Raw genomic sequence first — 17,025 nt, 5'->3', positions numbered from 1 at the left:
CGAACCATCCGAATGAGGCTCGTCAAGCCCATGTGATCACATAATATAAGTTCACGTTTACACCCTGCAAGTGTAACTAATGATAATTGAATTGAGGCTTTTTGTTCAAACCAGTACGTGGAATGTTCATTTTCGTACTTGTGTTCAAGTGTAAAAGTATGATACGTATATGTTTCTCATCCCATAGTTTAAAGCATAAAAGTTGTTGAAAGATGGGACTATGATCTCACCTCGAGTGCACGAGTATAAAAGTACTTCACAAAGTAAACGTGTGCATGAAAGTTGCTTAGCCTTGACCTAAACAAGTAAGTTGTATCAATTAACCGGTTACGACACAAGGTCGGGCGAAATGTGTTCAATTAGTCCTATGGCTCGTTACGACTCGAATAGTATAGTATGTGAATCACGTTGTCAAGTTTCATGCAAGAATCAGGTATAAAAGAAGATTAGAACGATTACATAAATGTTTGGTTAAGTTTAACTAAAAGTCAAACTCGGTCAAGTCAAAGTCAACGAAAAAGTCAACACGTTCGGGTCGGGTCCCGAACTATTTTCCTGAGGTTTATATTCATATATAAGCATGTTAGAACAAGTTACATGTGAATCGGAGGTGCGTAGCATAGCAAACATTTTTCGAATTTTGACCATGTAGGTCAGAACCCAAACACAGCAAATGCCGCGTCGCGACCAAGGAGGGCCGCGCCGTGACATTTAACGTGGTCTGGTGCCTGGTCAGTTTCAATTGTTCAAGTCAAAGTTAACTCTTCAATTTAGCACAATTCACAAACCGTAAACACTTAGAACACGTATCTTATATCATTGGAAAGGTAATTTGACGAGGAACACAACTAAACACTTTTCATCAAGCAAAACATCAATTACAATAACCGAAATCTCGTCAAGTGATCAATAAAGGTTTATTTTCAAAGTTTCAAGTTCATCAAATGCATTTTAAGTTTCGGGAATCCAATTCACACATATGATATGCCGTTTTGAAGGTAATGAAACATACATTACAACTAAACACTTACTAATAACATTTTATGGCATTCGAAACACCAAAAGCTCGTTTTAAGTCTATCAAACCCTAACCAAAATCCGCAAAAATCAATATTCATGTTTTTGAAGTTTTCTTAATCAACCTACGCATCAAAACGAAGCTAGTGATACTAGTAATACAATTAAAACATGAACTTTAACAATTTAACAACATTAACTCATCCAAAATCAAAGATTTAGCACACCCATTTCAAATGTTCAAACTAGTTACTCAAAACAATGAATCGAATAAACAAAACATATATTCATGTTATACACGAGCCATAGACACTAACTAACACCATTTCAAGTCAAAAACACGAATTTAGAGAAATCTAGAGTTTTAGAAATGTTACCCAAATGAGATGAAATTGGTACCAAAATGTAGAGGATGAAGAGAGGATCACGAAAATGTAATTTGTTTTGATGTTTGCCTCTTGATCCGGATTTAGATGATGATTTTTGTGAGTTGGGTGTTTAAGTTCAAAAATGGAAGATGAGAAAGGAGAGAAGGAGATGAGGAGGTGAGTGGAAGTGAATGGGTGGATGAGGTGGGTTGACTAGTTGACCTAGTTAACTAGTTTGCCCACTTGGCAACCTCGGTCCCTCAAGTTTCAAAGCAGGTGCGGGAATTAACCAAACGAATATTTTAAAAACGCTCAAGTAAACGAGTGATGTTATAATTAAATAACGAGAATATTATGAACGTTTGTCAATGGAATCTACGATTATAAATAACAAAAGATATTATTTAAAAAAAAAGATAGTGTTAAAAATAAATTTAACGGAAAAACGCGGGATGTTACATTACCTACACCTTAAAAGAAATTTCGTCCCGAAATTTAGTTGGAAGTAGTAGTTGTTGTTTCTTCTTCGAAACCTTGCGTTGCAAATTCTACGGATATGTGAAGGTACTTCCTTGGGCATTTCGACGAACTTTGACAGTCGGGATTTTACGTTGGTTTAAAGTTTGGTTTCACGATTTATAGTTTCAACCGGTCCTTCTAGGAAGTGAAGTTTATCGTTGATAGTAAGTTCGTCGAAGAGGATAACAAGTTCTTGTTTCACAAGACACGCCTTTAAGTTTGAAACACAGAGTGTAGGGTGAACGGAATTTGTTTGAGTCGGAAGTTCGAAACGGTAAGCAACGGGTACAAAACGCCCCAAGATTTTAAAAGGATCAAAATATCGCGGATTTAGCTTTCTACGTTTTCGACACGGATTACACCTTTTCAAGGCGCGACTTTTAACATTTTGTGGTTTCTCACATGGAATTCGAAAGGTTTATGTCTAACATCAGCATAGCTCCTTTGGCGACTACGGGCCGTCTCGAGCCTTTCTTGGATTTGAAACGATTTTAACGGTTACTCCATGAATGAGTTCGGGTTCGGTGACTTGATTATCATTTACTTGGTTCAAAAAAAGGAGAATGACATTTCCGGTCATATAAGATTTCAAAAGGTGTGACGTTAAGACTTGAATGATAACCATCATTGTAAGAGAATTTGGTTAAAGGCAAAAACTTTTCTCAAGTAAATTTGAAGATGATAATGCAAACTCGTATTATGGTTTCCAAGGTTTGAATCATGTGTTTGCTTGGTCCGTCGGTTTGTGGATGATACGCGGTACTCATGTTTAAACGTGGTCCCGAGGCTTTTTGTAAGGCACTTCGAAATCTAGAAGTGAAATGAGAATCTCGATCCGAAACGAGGTACATTTCCTTAAGGTATATTTGAAAAAGTTTATTAGGACTTGAAAACGTTTGTTGGAACAAGTTTCTGTTTCTCAAGAATTTTTTGCCGCGGAAGATTTATCGGTTTCTAAAAACGTTCGTTAGGACTATTCACCCTCGAGGCGAATACTAGTATAACGTGAGGAGTCTCTCCCTCCATTGAGAATTTAGAATAAAGATTTCCTTATACGAAAGTGCGAGTGTAAGGCGAGAGAGGTTTCCGCCTCGATGTGAGCATACCAAGCATTTTGTAGTTCGTCGATAAAATTGTGCGAAGATGAGATAGTATACACGTATAGCATATGGTTGAAGTCGAAGGAATTTGTCATTCATTCAGAAGCATAAGTATGGTTCGATAATAATCGACGATGTGTCCAGGGTATGGTTGTTATCAGTATTCTCGGAGTTGTAGGATGTTCAAACAAGAAAAATGAAGTCATGTACATGGCACATGGTGGTGATTAGGTTGATCGAGTCCAATCACCATCACGTGTCACTAGAACTTTGGTGTGAATTACCGTAATATAACCACGTTGATCGAGTGTCGTTATATTACGCTAACTCATACCTCCATCCCTACATCACTCCATAGATTCAGGTTCGTGTAATCGTGAAGTTTTAAAATGAACAAAGCATAGCGACATCACCAACGTGACTCGTATTTAATCGCAAGAATTAGTGCAACTCTAAAGAAGTGTTCCCCGAGGGAAGTGTATAAATGATTGTTCACGTCAATGCGGTTCAAGTCAAACAATAATGTCTTTAGGCGCAAAAAGAGTAACGAATCATGATAACGAGTAGTACGCAACCGTAGTGATAAGTAGTGACGACGATACTCACCTAGAGTAGTGATGGCAGTAACAAGAAGTGGTAGATAGTAAGGTACACCGGCGTGACACCGATAGTAAGTTGAAACGGTGGCGAATAACAATCTGGGACACAGAGTTCCCGAACAAGTGTGACTAATGAAGTCGTCATCATCCTTACGTGCATGAATCCTGAATTTACGCGTGTTACCAGAAAGTTGCAGAATACGAGTTCGTATGATGAAAACGTGGTACCATTAAGAAGTTTGCCTAAGAATGATTCAAGTATAATGCACAAGTAGTCAATTAAGTGCTATCTATAGCAAATGTACGTCAGAATGCAATGGCTAACTATCCGGCTGTAGTCTAGATTCACTAATGCGTCCTAACAACTCTGTCAGACACACTAATGCACATCCTAGATCCCTACAACCAACGCTCTGATACCATCTGTGGCGACACGACAAAATTGTCATTGACGGCGCTGCTAACTTAGGTCCCGTTACGTGGTCGTAGTCCCTATATGAGACTCGTTTGACCAAAATTATGTCGCGTTCTTTTGAAACGTATCATGCTTGCAAAGTTTAGTTTACAAAACCGTTCGACAACAATTTTAAGTTTGCAAAAGTATAAATTATGAATGAGATAACTTGCGACATAATTAGTTTAAATCACGGTTGCTATAAATAGCGTAAGTATGTAAACGATATGTTTGAATCCAAAGGTGCTATCACTAGCGTATGTATGTATGCATGCTTGACTCCAAGCAAGTATGAGTGTACGCGGAAGCATGTATCAAATAGCCAAGTATGAACCTGAGAAACATATAGAAAACTGTCAACGAAAACGTTGGTGAAATCATAGGTGTTTTAGTAAACGTTGTATTTGAACCACAAGATTTAGTATAAGATGATTATCAAAATCATTTGCATTCCAAAGTTGTTGTTTGTATCCCGGGCACCCAATTATCAAACTTAACTGTTTTGCACCCTTTGCGTAGTATTAGAACATACACTAGACCCGAAAATATATTTCAGCTGCTAACGGTAGCGAACCGTCCGAATGAGGCTCGTCAAGCCCATGTGATCACATAATATAAGTTCACGTTTACACCCTGCAAGTGTAACTAATGATAATTGAATTGATGCTTTTTGTTCAAACCCGTACGTGGAATGTTCGTTTTCGTACTTGTGTTCAAGTGTAAAAGTATGATACGTATATGTTTCTCATCCCATAGTTTAAAGCATAAAAGTTGTTGAAAGATGGGACTATGATCTCACCTCGAGTGCACGAGTATAAAAGTACTTCACAAAGGAAACGTGTGCATGAAAGTTGTTTAGCCTTGACCTAAACAAGTAAGTTGTATCAATTAACGGGTTACGACACAAGGTCGGGCGAAATGTGTTCAATTAGTCCTATGGCTCGTTACGACTCGAATAGTATAGCATGTGAATCACGTTGTCAAGTTTCATGCAAGAATCAAGTATAAAAGAAGATTAGAACGATTGCATAAACGTTTGGTTAAGTTTAACTAAAAGTCAAACTCGGTCAAGTCAAAGTCAACGAAAAAGTCAACACGTTCGGGTCGGGTCCCGAACTATTTTCCTGAGGTTTATATTCATATATAAGCATGTTAGAACAAGTTACATGTGAATCGGAGGTGCGTAGCATAGCAAACATTTTTCGAATTTTGACCATGTAGGTCAGAACCCAAACACGGCAAATGCCGCGCCGCGACCAAGGAGGGCCGTGCCGCGACATTTAACGTGGTCTGGTGCCTGGTCAGTTTCAATTGTTCAAGTCAAAGTTAACTCTTCAATTTAGCACAATTCACAAACCATAAACACTTAGAACACGTATCTTATATCATTGGAAAGGTAATTTAACGAGGAACACAACTAAACACTTTTCATCAAGGAAAACATCAATTACAATAACCGAAATCTCGTCAAGTGATCAATAAAGGTTTATTTTCAAAGTTTCAAGTTCATCAAATGCATTTTAAGTTTCGGGAATCCAATTCACACATATGATAAGCCGTTTTGAAGGTAATGAAACATACATTACAACTAAACACTTACTAATAACATTTCATGGCATTCGAAACATCAAAAGCTCGTTTTAAGTCTATCAAACCCTAACCAAAATCCGCAAAAATCAATATTCATGTTTTTGAAGTTTTCTTAATCAACCTACGCATCAAAACGAAGCTAGTGATACTAGTAATACAATTAAAACATGAACTTTAACAATTTAACAACATTAACTCATCCAAAATCAAAGATTTAGCACACCCATTTCAAATGTTCAAACTAGTTACTCAAAATAATGAATCGAGCAAACAAAACATATATTCATGTTATACACGAGCCATAGACACTAACTAACACCATTTCAAGTCAAAAACACGAATTTAGAGAAATCTAGAGTTTTACAAATGTTACCCAAATGAGATGAAATTGGTACCAAAATGTAGAGGATGAAGAGAGGATCACGAAAATGTAATTTGTTTTGATGTTTGCCTCTTGATCCGGATTTAGATGATGATTTTTGTGAGTTGGGTGTTTAAGTTCAAAAATGGAAGATGAGAAAGGAGAGAAGGAGATGAGGAGGTGAGTGGAAGTGAATGGGTGGATGAGGTGGGTTGACTAGTTGACCTAGTCAACTAGTTTGTCCACTTGGCAACCTCGGTACCTCAAGTTTCAAAGCGGGTGCGGGAATTAACTAAACGAATATTTTAAAAACGCTCAAGTAAACGAGTGATGTTATAATTAAATAACGAGAATATTATGAACGTTTGTCAACGGAATCTACGAATATAAATAACGAAAGATATTATTTAAAAAAAAAGATAGTGTTAGAAAATAAATTTAACGAAAAAACGCGGTATGTTACAAGTATCTTGTGGTCTATTATACTATCTGAAATGATTATTTATGATAAACTAATGAACTCACCAACCTTTTGGTTGACACTAAAAAGCATGTTTATTCTCAGGTATGAAAGAAACCTTCCGCTGTGCGTTTGCTCATATTAGAGATATTACTTGGAGTCATTCATGACATATTTCAAAAGACGTTGCATTCGAGTCGTCGAGTTCATCAAGATTATTACTAAGTCAATTATAGTTGGATATATTATAAAATGGTATGCATGCCGTCAACTGTCGATGTAATGAAAGTTTGTCTTTTAAAATCGAATGCAATGTTTGTAAAATGTATCATATAGAGGTCAAGTACCTCGCTATGTAATCAAATGTAATGTATTCGTCCAGATGGATTAGGACGGGTCGCTTCAAATGAGGTAAAAGAAAGTGTTCAAGAAGAATCACAAATCAATACTCCTTCTGCAGAGGAGATTGATGATGTCAATACGGAATTTTCAATCAATTATGCACATTCAAAAATATTATGGAACCGAAAAGAAATAAAAAATCTTGATGAGATATTTTCATATAATGTTGCATATCATGAATAATGATGAAGATCCAGAACCAAAATTTGTCATGGAATGTCAAAATAGACATGATTGGGATCATTGGAAAGGAGCAATACGAGCTGAATTTGAATCGCTCAATAAAAGAAAAATTTTCGGATCTATCATTCTCACACCTAAAGATGTGAAACCTGTGGGATATAGATGGGTTTTTGTGCTAAAAAGAAATGAGAAAAATAAAGTAACAAGGTATAAAGTTAGACTTGTAGCTCAAGGTTTTTCTCAAAGAACAGGAATTGATTATGAGGAAACTTATTCTCCTGTTATGGATGCAATTACTTTTAGATACTTAATCAGCCTGGCGGTTTCTAAAAATTTAGAAATGCATCTCATGGATGTTTTGACTGCTTATCTATATGGATCACTTGATAGTGATATATATATGAAGATACCTGAAGAATTTAAGGTATCAAAAGCAACCAATGCAAAACTCAAAGAAATGTACTCAATAAAGTTACAAAGGTCTTTATATGGGTTGAAACAATCGGATCGCATGTGGTATAAACGATTAAGTGATTACTTGATAAGCAAAGGGTATACCAATAATCTTATTTGCCCATGTGTTTTCATTACGAAAACAACATCCGGATATGTGATCATATCTGTTTATGTTGATGATCTTAACATCATAGGTACAAATAAAGAGATCCATGAAGCCATTCAACTTCTAAAGAAAGAATTTGAAATGAAAGATCTCGGAAAAACCAAGTATTGCCTTGGTTTACAAATTGAGCATATGCCTAATGGTTTACATGTACATCAAACAACATATACTGAAAAGATTTTGAAACGTTTCAATATGGACAACGCAAAACCATTAAGTACTCCTATGGTTGTTAGATCACTCAATGTTGAAGCTGATCCATTCCGTCCATGTGAAGATCATGAAGATATTCTTGGACCAGAAGTACCATATCTTAGTGCAATTGGAGCTCTTATGTATCTTACAAATTGTACAAGACCTGATATTTCTTTTGCAGTTAATTTGTTGGCAAGGTTCAGCTCTGCTCCTACCAAAAGACACTGGAATGGGATCAAACACATATTTCGATACCTTCGAGGAACTACTGATTTAGGATTATTTTATTCTAACGAATCAAAACAAGATTTGGTTGGTTATGCAGATGCAGGTTATTTATCTGATCCACATAAAGCTAAATCTTAAACTGGATATGTATTCCTAAATGGAGGTACTGCAATATCATGGCGTTCTCAAAAACAAACACTTGTTACAACATCATCAAATCATGCCGAAGTGATTACATTACATGAAGCTACTCGGGAATGTTTTTGGTTGAGATCAATGACACAACTCATTACTGATTCTTGTGGACTAGAACGCGATAAAAATCCAACAACTATCTATGAAGATAATGCAGCTTGTATAGCACGGATGAAAGAAGGGTACATCAAAAGTGACCGAAAAAAACACATACCTCATAGATTCTTCTCATACACTCAAAATCTCATTAAGGACAATCAGATTGAAATGAGATATGTGCAATCCAGCAAAAACTCTGCTGATCTTTTCACGAAAGCACTTCCAACTGCTATTTTCAGAACGCATGTTCACAATATTGGCATGAGACATGTTCAAAAGATGTAATAGCTCAGCAATGTCTACTTGAGGGGGAGATAACTCTATACTGCACTCTTTTTCCCTTAGCTAAAGTTTTTTCCCACTGAGTTTTCTTTAGCAAGGTTTTTAATGATGCAGTTGCTTGTAGTTAATCTTAATGAAACAAAAATTGTCATCCAAGGAGGAGTGTTATGAAAGTGGTTGCCAATTTCATGTTATGATACTAAAAGTCAACAAATGGTGGCTACTAACTTCAATCATATACCACAAAAGTCCAATGTTTAAGTACTATATATATGCATGAATTGAATGTAAATGATGCACACATTTCTCAATATATCACTCCTTTCTTTCTTTTGCATCTTTCTTTCTTTCTTTCATTCTTACAATATAATAAGCTTAGTATAAGTTTATAAACCACTAAAGGTAGTTATAAACCTACTGAATTATAACACTAAGTTGATAAACCACTAAAGGTAGTTATAAGCCTACTGAATTATAACAGGAATCTTATTGTTGTGAATCGCTAAAAAGAACAAAATATGTAAAATATTGTATCAAAGGGATTATAATATTATGTTTCGGAAATTATATTTTTTATTTTCATAAGTTACTTCAAGTAGCCTCTAAAAGAAAAGAGAAAATTACACCATAATAAATAATTCAATTTTTCAAATCTAAGCCAAAGAATGAAGAAAAATTACAAACATGATATTAAGGTTAATGTAGTAAATTCGAACTTTCAACTTTAATCTAAACTTATCATGGGTAACTAATATACTCTCAAATCAAGCGGGGGTGAACTTATGAAGGGGCGGGGTGGGGTGTCCGCTTTCCATGGATTTGCAATTTTTGATGCAAATTTTTTTTATTTTCGATTTTGCCTCTGATGAATTTTTTTTTGCACATAACCCTTCATATTTTGCCTAAAAACTTTCAAATTTTGCTCTAAAAACTCTATATTTTACCCCAAAATTTCTATATTTTGCCAAAAAAATCTCAACGTTAAAATAAAACAAAATCGTCCCCGGTGTAAAAATTTCCTTGATCTCAAGTCTTACCTTAGGTTGTATTATTTTCTCTCTTTTTTAATAGTTGAGCGGTGAATATTAAACATTTAAACCATTCAACAATCAGCGTGTTTGTTTCACACGTATGATCCTGAATGATTCAACATCAATGATGAACCATTCAGAGTTAAACCACTCCTTTTATCATTAAACACCTAAATTTTTGTAACATTTCTCACATACAGAATACTTATCAAAAAGGTATAATGAGAATTTATACATCTAACACAATAATAAAGTACTTTTACCTGATTGATATCGTTTATTCAAAATAACTATCAACAACTTATATTCAATAAGAATCAAGTGTATTCAAAAAAATTTAAACATTCAAATTCTGGACGTATAACACTACATTATTCATTTTTATCAAAAACTACCCAAGTATACCGTATTATTATTACTCCCCCCTCCTATATACTAAAATGCACCCCAAAATTTGTAGTTTTAGTTGTTTTCGAATGTCGTTTTGATTTCGCGTTCACACTGCAATCGGTCCCTTAAATTTTGCCCAATTTACACAACGACCCCTCAAGTTTACACTTTTCGAGGGGTAGAAAGTGTACATACATAATTTTATTAAAATAAAATAAACTAATTCCACGAGAATTTTTACCGGGCCCTATCTTCTCGCTCAGTGCGAGTTAAAATTTTTCGAGACCACCGTTCAACTCGAAAAAATCTAACGAACCCAACGGGACTAACTATACGCGAAACAGACATTGTTAAAAAAAACCAAATATTTCGGGCTATATTCCATACATATACATACACGTACAACACACAACCCAATCTATTAGATATATTAGTTACCAAACAACGTATATTCAAATTTGGTCGCGCGTTAACAGCAGCAACGCGCGGTCGAATTTTTTATTTTATTTTATTATAATGCCACTTTATTTCTAAATTTAACTTTTAAGGATAATATAAAAATAAAATATAAAATTCCAGTTAAAAATTACTGTCATCATTTTCCGGTCAGAATTACTCGGTCATACACGAGTGTCGTGAAATCGGCCAATAGTTATCAGGTAAAAGATTTTACTGTAGAAATAAAATATACTTTTTCCCGTGTAAGAAGCCACCGACGAACTTTAAAGAAACTTCTCGATCTATCCATCTCCATCTCTATCTCTATCTTTCCAATTATATATACATATACATATACATATACATATATACATACATACTTACATACTGTCCATTTCCTAATCTCAAAATCAAATTATTCTTCTCTTGCACATTTCATCAAACACCTTGTATGCAATATGGCCGACGATTGTGCAGTTACTCTATACAACAACAACGCTATATCCGATCCAAACAAGAACAACAAAAACGCCTTCTCAGTTAAAGTCGGTTTAGCTCAAATGCTTCGCGGCGGAGCAATTGTTGAGGTCACATCCATTGACCAAGCTAAGATCGCTGAATCCGCCGGAGCTTGTTGCGTTATTGTATCGGATTCGATAAGTTCCGGATCAGGAATTTCACGGATGCTAGATCCGGCTGTAATTAAACAAATCCAACGCGCCGTTGGAGTTCCGGTGATGGCGAAGGCGCGTGTCGGTCATTTCGTTGAAGCTCAGATACTTGAAGCGGTTGAAGTTGATTACATTGATGAAAATGAAACGATAGCTCTTGCGGATGATGCGAATTTCATTAATAAGCATAATTTTAGGGTTCCGTTTGTTTGCGGTTGTACGAATTTAGGGGAAGGGTTGAGGAGAGTGAGAGAAGGTGCTGCGATGATTCGAACACAAGGCGATCGGTTAAAAACAGGCGATATTGTTGAAACTGTACGGAATGTTAGATCTGTAATGGGGAAAATTAGGGTTTTGAGTAATATGGATGATGATGAGGTGTTTACGTTTGCGAAAGAAATCGGTGCGCCGTATGATATTTTAGCACAGACTAAACAAATGGGAAGGCTTCCTGTTGTGCATTTTGCTTCTGGTGGTATTGTTACACCTGCAGATGCTGCATTGATGATGCAATTGGGTTGTGATGGTGTTTTTGTGGATTCGGATGTTTTCGATTGTTACGATCCGTATAAAAGTGTTAGGGCGATTGTGCAGGCGGTTAGAAACTATAATGATGCGCGTATTTTAGCGAAGGTGAGTTCGGGGTTGAATGATTTAGCTGCAAGCAGTAGTGTGGGGTTGAATGATGTAATGGCTGGGCTGAATGTTGATGAGAACAATGGAGGTAGTTATTGAATTTGATATCGAAATTTATATAATTTTGGTTGGGTCTGGAACTGTGATGTAGTTGTATGAAACTGATGATCTTTTTATGTTCACTTGTACTTCGATATAGTTTTTTTTGTATAATTGGAGATTGGAGATGATGATGATGAATAAAGTCTCTAGATTGAGATGTTGAATTGATATGCTTTGTTCTTCAATGCTCATTGATGATAATAGAATTTTGAATAACTTCCGTTACCTTATTTTTACTTTTTAACATTTAATTGTTGATGCTTTTATGGTTGTTAATTTAGCCTAGTTTAGTATTTCGGTCCTTGACATACTGTAGTTCATATAGTCCTTCAAATAGCACGCTACACAAATTATGCGTAATGGCTTCAAATTTGATGTAGCAATTCCACCTTGTAATACATTCATATATCCACACTGATGACAATTGGGTGTTTATTCAAGTTTGTAATCATTTGCAACTAACTTGACATGACATTGTATCATCTAACATTAGTTTTGGATTGGTTTCGGTTTAGGTTACATGAGGCTTGGTATAGATAGTTCGTTGGTAGCCGTTTTTTTAGGTACGTGCCTCACCGGGGTGCTCTTTTGTACTTCTTGTTGAATTCATTTTCTTTTCAAAAACGTTTTCCGTTTTATATAAGTTCTCGTTATTTCACCGGGAAAAAAAAAAAAAAAAACTTGACATGACAACCGCTAGGCACTCGCAACAAGAACTTGTAACTTTAGGTCATTAGGGTATGGATAGCAAGTGAGCTTATGATAAGGTGAGTGTAAATTTGGTAATTAATAACTTAATAAGTTTGTGCTTTATCATTTTCTATTTGACAAACAAAATTTTCAGTATAACACATCAAACTTAGATATGTACCACCTTCAAGAGATCATACAGAAAAGACCTGTGAATTACTATTTCTTGCGTGCCCTGTTAAAGAAAGAGTAAAGTTTTTGCAAAATGAGAAATCAAACAACAAAAGGCGACACCTGATTGTATTGAAATTATAGACGTCGACATCCTTCTCAAGTTTTCGATAACAGTTTTACGCAGCTTAACAATTAGATAGGGGCAGCTAAAATCAAGTAAATATCATCATCAACAAAAATTTACAAGATATCTTTCAAATGAACTATCAGTTCTTGTTCAGACCGGGATCTTAAGAATTGCATGCAAGCATATTCATATGTGCATTTCAGCTGTTATCGAGTTAAAATTGGGCAAGAATTCTGTAGCAGTTTTCAGAGACAAGAATGGATGAAGTGCTGATAAGTTTGGATCGTCTATGTGCTTTATCCAAGCTGCTTCAAACTGCTTGCCTTTGCATCTGAAAATTGATTGAAAAAATATGGTGTCAGTGGGTATTAATTACATTATAAATGTATAAGTAGAAATATAGCTTTGAATATTACTGTTGAAGCAGGGTGAGTATCTCAAGTATGTGAGCTCGTATATTCTCTCTTTCAACTTTAAGTGATGCATCCTTGTATAGAATCACCAACTCATCTACCAATCTGAGTAGTTTTCAAAAAACATATTATTTATTATGACCAGAGGAACAAACATGGTGTGAGAAAAAACATGGATAAAACATGAATTATATCATACGGAGGATGATTCGGCAAAAACATTTATTACATTATTCATTATATCACGGTGTGAAAAATAATGCATTCTTGAGGTATCAACTTATACGGAACATATCAAGCTACAGATGATTGAGCAAAGAAAAAATATTACTTGTCGTAATATGGTGAATATCTTATCCATGTGAACTTTATAACCGTTTTGATGGTGTTGAGAACCTGCGATGGAGAACGTAATTTAGGATCTTTCCTGTAAAAAGAATAAGGCTCCAATAATCCCTTAAGTTTTAAGCAACCCAGAGTCAGAATATACTATACAGTAGGTTAACGCAACAAAAACAAACACAATGTAGACAAAACATTTATATTTAATTTGTAACATGTAAGGATATGCAATAAAAAAAAATCATATCTACAGTATATACTAATGCAACCCAAAATTAGTGGTCAGCTATAATTATGAAGTGTCATCTTCCATGTGTTAAAAACTGTATATCGTTTAGTTCTACAGATAAAATTGGTATATTTTATTTTGGAAAATTCAAACAACTTGAGAGAATTCTGTAATTCATTCTTACCAGTAGAATAGTTTCATCATCATCAACATGCATCCATTTGAAGAAAAGCGGAAAAATGCGCCTGAAATGACCTAACAATACAAGACCCATGCAACTTAAAAACGGCTCAATGTGTTTAAGCCATGCAATACGTCGTTCCTTACATCTTGGTTGTCGCAATAAGTGACTTAACATCTCATTTAGCATCTTCTCATACCTAGAAAAATGCCATTCACAAAGACAGTAAATTACAACATATTATCATTGTTGTTCGTTTTATATTTCTTTAACTTTTCTCAATTCATTACTATTTTGTTTTGGTTAGGGGATTTGAATAAACCACGAGTCAATTGGCTAAAAAGATGAAGTATACCATGAGCTACGAGGATTATTTTGTTGGATAGAAGTAACAAGAAGAACAGACATTTCGACCACTAACTCCCAGATTTCATCACTTGAAGCGATATTTTGGCAACATGCATCCAGGATCACATCTCCATAGAAACTAAAGTCATCAGGACTCACACGCTTTGCAAGATGTATGAAGGTAATCATTCCCTGCCCCTGACAGAAACAAAGTCGAAATTGCAACAACATTAAACACATGAACTTTACTTCCATATGAGCATATGTTATTCAAATTTCAACCCCAAATATATAATAATCGGGTTTTAAGAGTTCAATTTCAAAATTAAAATTCAAATAAGCAAGATATTCTAATTAAATACTATACATTTATATGTTTATCAGTATATTTTGTAAACATATTTATCCTACAATATCATACTTATGATCATGATAAGTCTTATCTCTTAACCTAATCCGTATTATATCATACTTAATATAATAATTTGTCTCTTTATTTCATATTATTTAGTATTATCTTATTAACATCAAAGTTATTTCTTACAAATAACACAAACCATCAAATTTCCATACATCCTTCAAACTACAAGTATTATATGAATAACCTGATATCTACAAGTATTTTTAACAATCTTCATCAACACATCTATTATTCTTAAATCTTGCTAGCTACCTAAGATATAACAATTATTTAATATAATCTTATACACATGTCATCATGTTAACATTACAAACAAACCCACAGTGGCGATTTCAGGATCAGAACTCAATGGGGTCCATAATTTTTTTTCAAGGTGTAATTATATTTGGAAACTCCACTATTTTAGTGGTTGTTTACCTTCAAAAAAATACAAATTCGAAAAATATATAGGGTCCTATAGTTAAATGTTGTGGGGTCCTATAGAAAATTGAAGGATATTTTCTATAAAAAAAAATTCAAACTGTCCCGTGACCCACGGGCCTACGCTCGCCACTGCAAACCCATATGTATACACGGGGCTAAAGGCTAGTAAATATATACTAGTAAACCCCTATGAGACAATACAAGAAATCTCCTTGTTAAGAGGCAACCACTAACCCCAAGGTATTCAACACAACCAAAATTAACCAAAGTTCATGCAAAAATTACACGATACTAGAAACCATAAATGGTCAATAGCACATGAACCTATATACTCCGTATCATTCAATATCAACAAATAACATTAACATACAAAGCAACAAAATATTACAATAAGTGTCAATGACATAGGATGCATACTTTTACTTCTGGCGACCAATGATCAAGTGCTGTAAGCGCACATGGAATTATCAACGAACATAGTTTTGCCAATTGCGATAAATCAACCTAAAACATACAAAAATCACAATTCTTTTCAAAATTCTAAAACCTAGTTTTCTAATTTCAATTTAAACAAGTTCACATGATACAATACCTGCGTGACAAACCATTTAAGCTGATAAGCAGCCACAATAGCATACGCAACTGGAACCCGAGCCGAAGCAGCAGATACCTCATCACCATCAGCATCCTCCTTATCAATCGAACTCTCCTTCATACTCGATTTAAGCAAAGGCAAAACCCTAGGTAACATTTCCACCACCAAATCCTTACGCTCCTCATTGAAAAACGATTCACGAAGCTCTCGAAAAGCAGAATCCGCAGCATTCGAAAGCGAAACCGGGATCCACGAGAGCTGATCGTACGTTGAGGTTTGGGAAGCACACAAAGCAGCACATAATAAAGTGAAATTTGTTAATACGGTTTGTGAATTGAATTGTTCGTTGATGTTTATTGGAGGTAGTAGGGTTTCGAGTAGTGATTTGATTGAAACGTTTGTTGAATCAGGTGGTTTGTATGAGGTTTTTAACAGAATTTCACGAATTGGTTGCGATAACCTGCGTTTCAACAGGAATATGGTTGTGTAAGAGACCTATACATACAGTGTGTGTATATATGTAAGTATGAGAGAGATGAATTACTTACAGGATGATTCTGTTATGGAGATCGAAGGTTGAAGTCGCCATTTCACAAGTAGGTTTATATAAATGTGACTAAATGTAATATTTTTCTCAGTCTAAACTGTGAACCTGTGACGTGAAAGAGAATGATTTTGCTGAGAACGGCGAACGACGGTTAGATGTGGCGGCGAACGGTGGAGATTATGGAAGAATTTGTGGCGATAAATCAAACAGACGCCATTAACGTTCCTGTTTTTTACAGAACTATTCGACCCGAACTGTAAATCCACTGGACCGCTGGCCTTACTTAATGGACTAAATTTTCTGAGCAGCCCATTACAATTATATTATCTGCTACGATCTTAGTTTACAGTCCACAACACAAAAACTAAGAGATAGTATTAAGACTACTATTATCGGTAGTTCGGTACCTTCGTTGGAGTGTGAAAGCCCAAGCAGTTGAAGACACCATATTAAGGCTATTGTGGGTGCGACCTACCTCGGCTAGTCGTTCGACCGTGCTTGAACATGTCGTTGAATAGCAATGTTGAATGAGCATATAGCTTTTTTGGTTGTACATTATGCATTATAAGTGGTACATAGTATTAATTAATTAA

General features: G+C 35.2%; 2 protein-coding genes across 3 annotated transcripts; one reads left to right on the top strand and one right to left on the bottom strand.

The window, feature by feature from the left end:
• Positions 1–10,937: 10,937 nt before the first annotated feature.
• Positions 10,938–12,167, top strand: LOC139871661 (pyridoxal 5'-phosphate synthase-like subunit PDX1.2). The gene has a single exon (XM_071859381.1). The coding sequence runs from the start codon at positions 10,992–10,994 to the stop codon at positions 11,937–11,939; it is 948 nt and encodes a 315-aa protein (XP_071715482.1). The 5' UTR covers positions 10,938–10,991; the 3' UTR covers positions 11,940–12,167.
• Positions 12,168–12,931: 764 nt separating this feature from the next.
• On the bottom strand, positions 12,932–16,625 carry LOC139871660 (uncharacterized protein At2g39910). 2 transcript variants are annotated; one of them, XM_071859380.1, is made up of 9 exons: positions 16,434–16,625; positions 15,883–16,345; positions 15,708–15,794; positions 14,454–14,644; positions 14,245–14,297; positions 14,102–14,172; positions 13,678–13,742; positions 13,350–13,451; positions 12,932–13,264 (listed from the first exon to the last, which is right to left on the bottom strand). In XM_071859380.1, exons 1-9 carry the CDS (start codon positions 16,472–16,474, stop codon positions 13,120–13,122), a joined length of 1,218 nt encoding a protein of 405 aa, XP_071715481.1. In that variant the 5' UTR covers positions 16,475–16,625; the 3' UTR covers positions 12,932–13,119. The 2 variants fall into 2 exon arrangements, with proteins under 2 accessions (XP_071715481.1, XP_071715480.1); XM_071859379.1 differs by having other exon boundaries at positions 14,102–14,297.
• Between the last annotated feature and the right edge of the window lie 400 nt (positions 16,626–17,025).

Source organism: Rutidosis leptorrhynchoides, chromosome 10 (assembly GCF_046630445.1).
Source record: "Rutidosis leptorrhynchoides isolate AG116_Rl617_1_P2 chromosome 10, CSIRO_AGI_Rlap_v1, whole genome shotgun sequence".
NCBI classification, from domain to species: domain Eukaryota; kingdom Viridiplantae; phylum Streptophyta; class Magnoliopsida; order Asterales; family Asteraceae; genus Rutidosis; species Rutidosis leptorrhynchoides.
This window is presented reverse-complemented; position numbering and strand designations above follow the sequence as displayed.

Excerpts from the sequence above, each read along its gene's own strand:
- LOC139871661 (XM_071859381.1), top strand. The coding sequence starts at position 10,992 with ATGGCCGACGATTGTGCAGTTACTCTATACAACAACAACGCTATATCC.
- LOC139871660 (XM_071859379.1), bottom strand. The coding sequence starts at position 16,474 with ATGGCGACTTCAACCTTCGATCTCCATAACAGAATCATCCT. Across the intron at positions 16,346-16,433 it reads CTCCATAACAGAATCATCCT|GTTATCGCAACCAATTCGTG; the intron begins GTAAGTAATTCA and ends GTTGAAACGCAG. Across the intron at positions 14,298-14,453 it reads AATAATCCTCGTAGCTCATG|GTATGAGAAGATGCTAAATG; the intron begins GTATACTTCATC and ends GCATTTTTCTAG.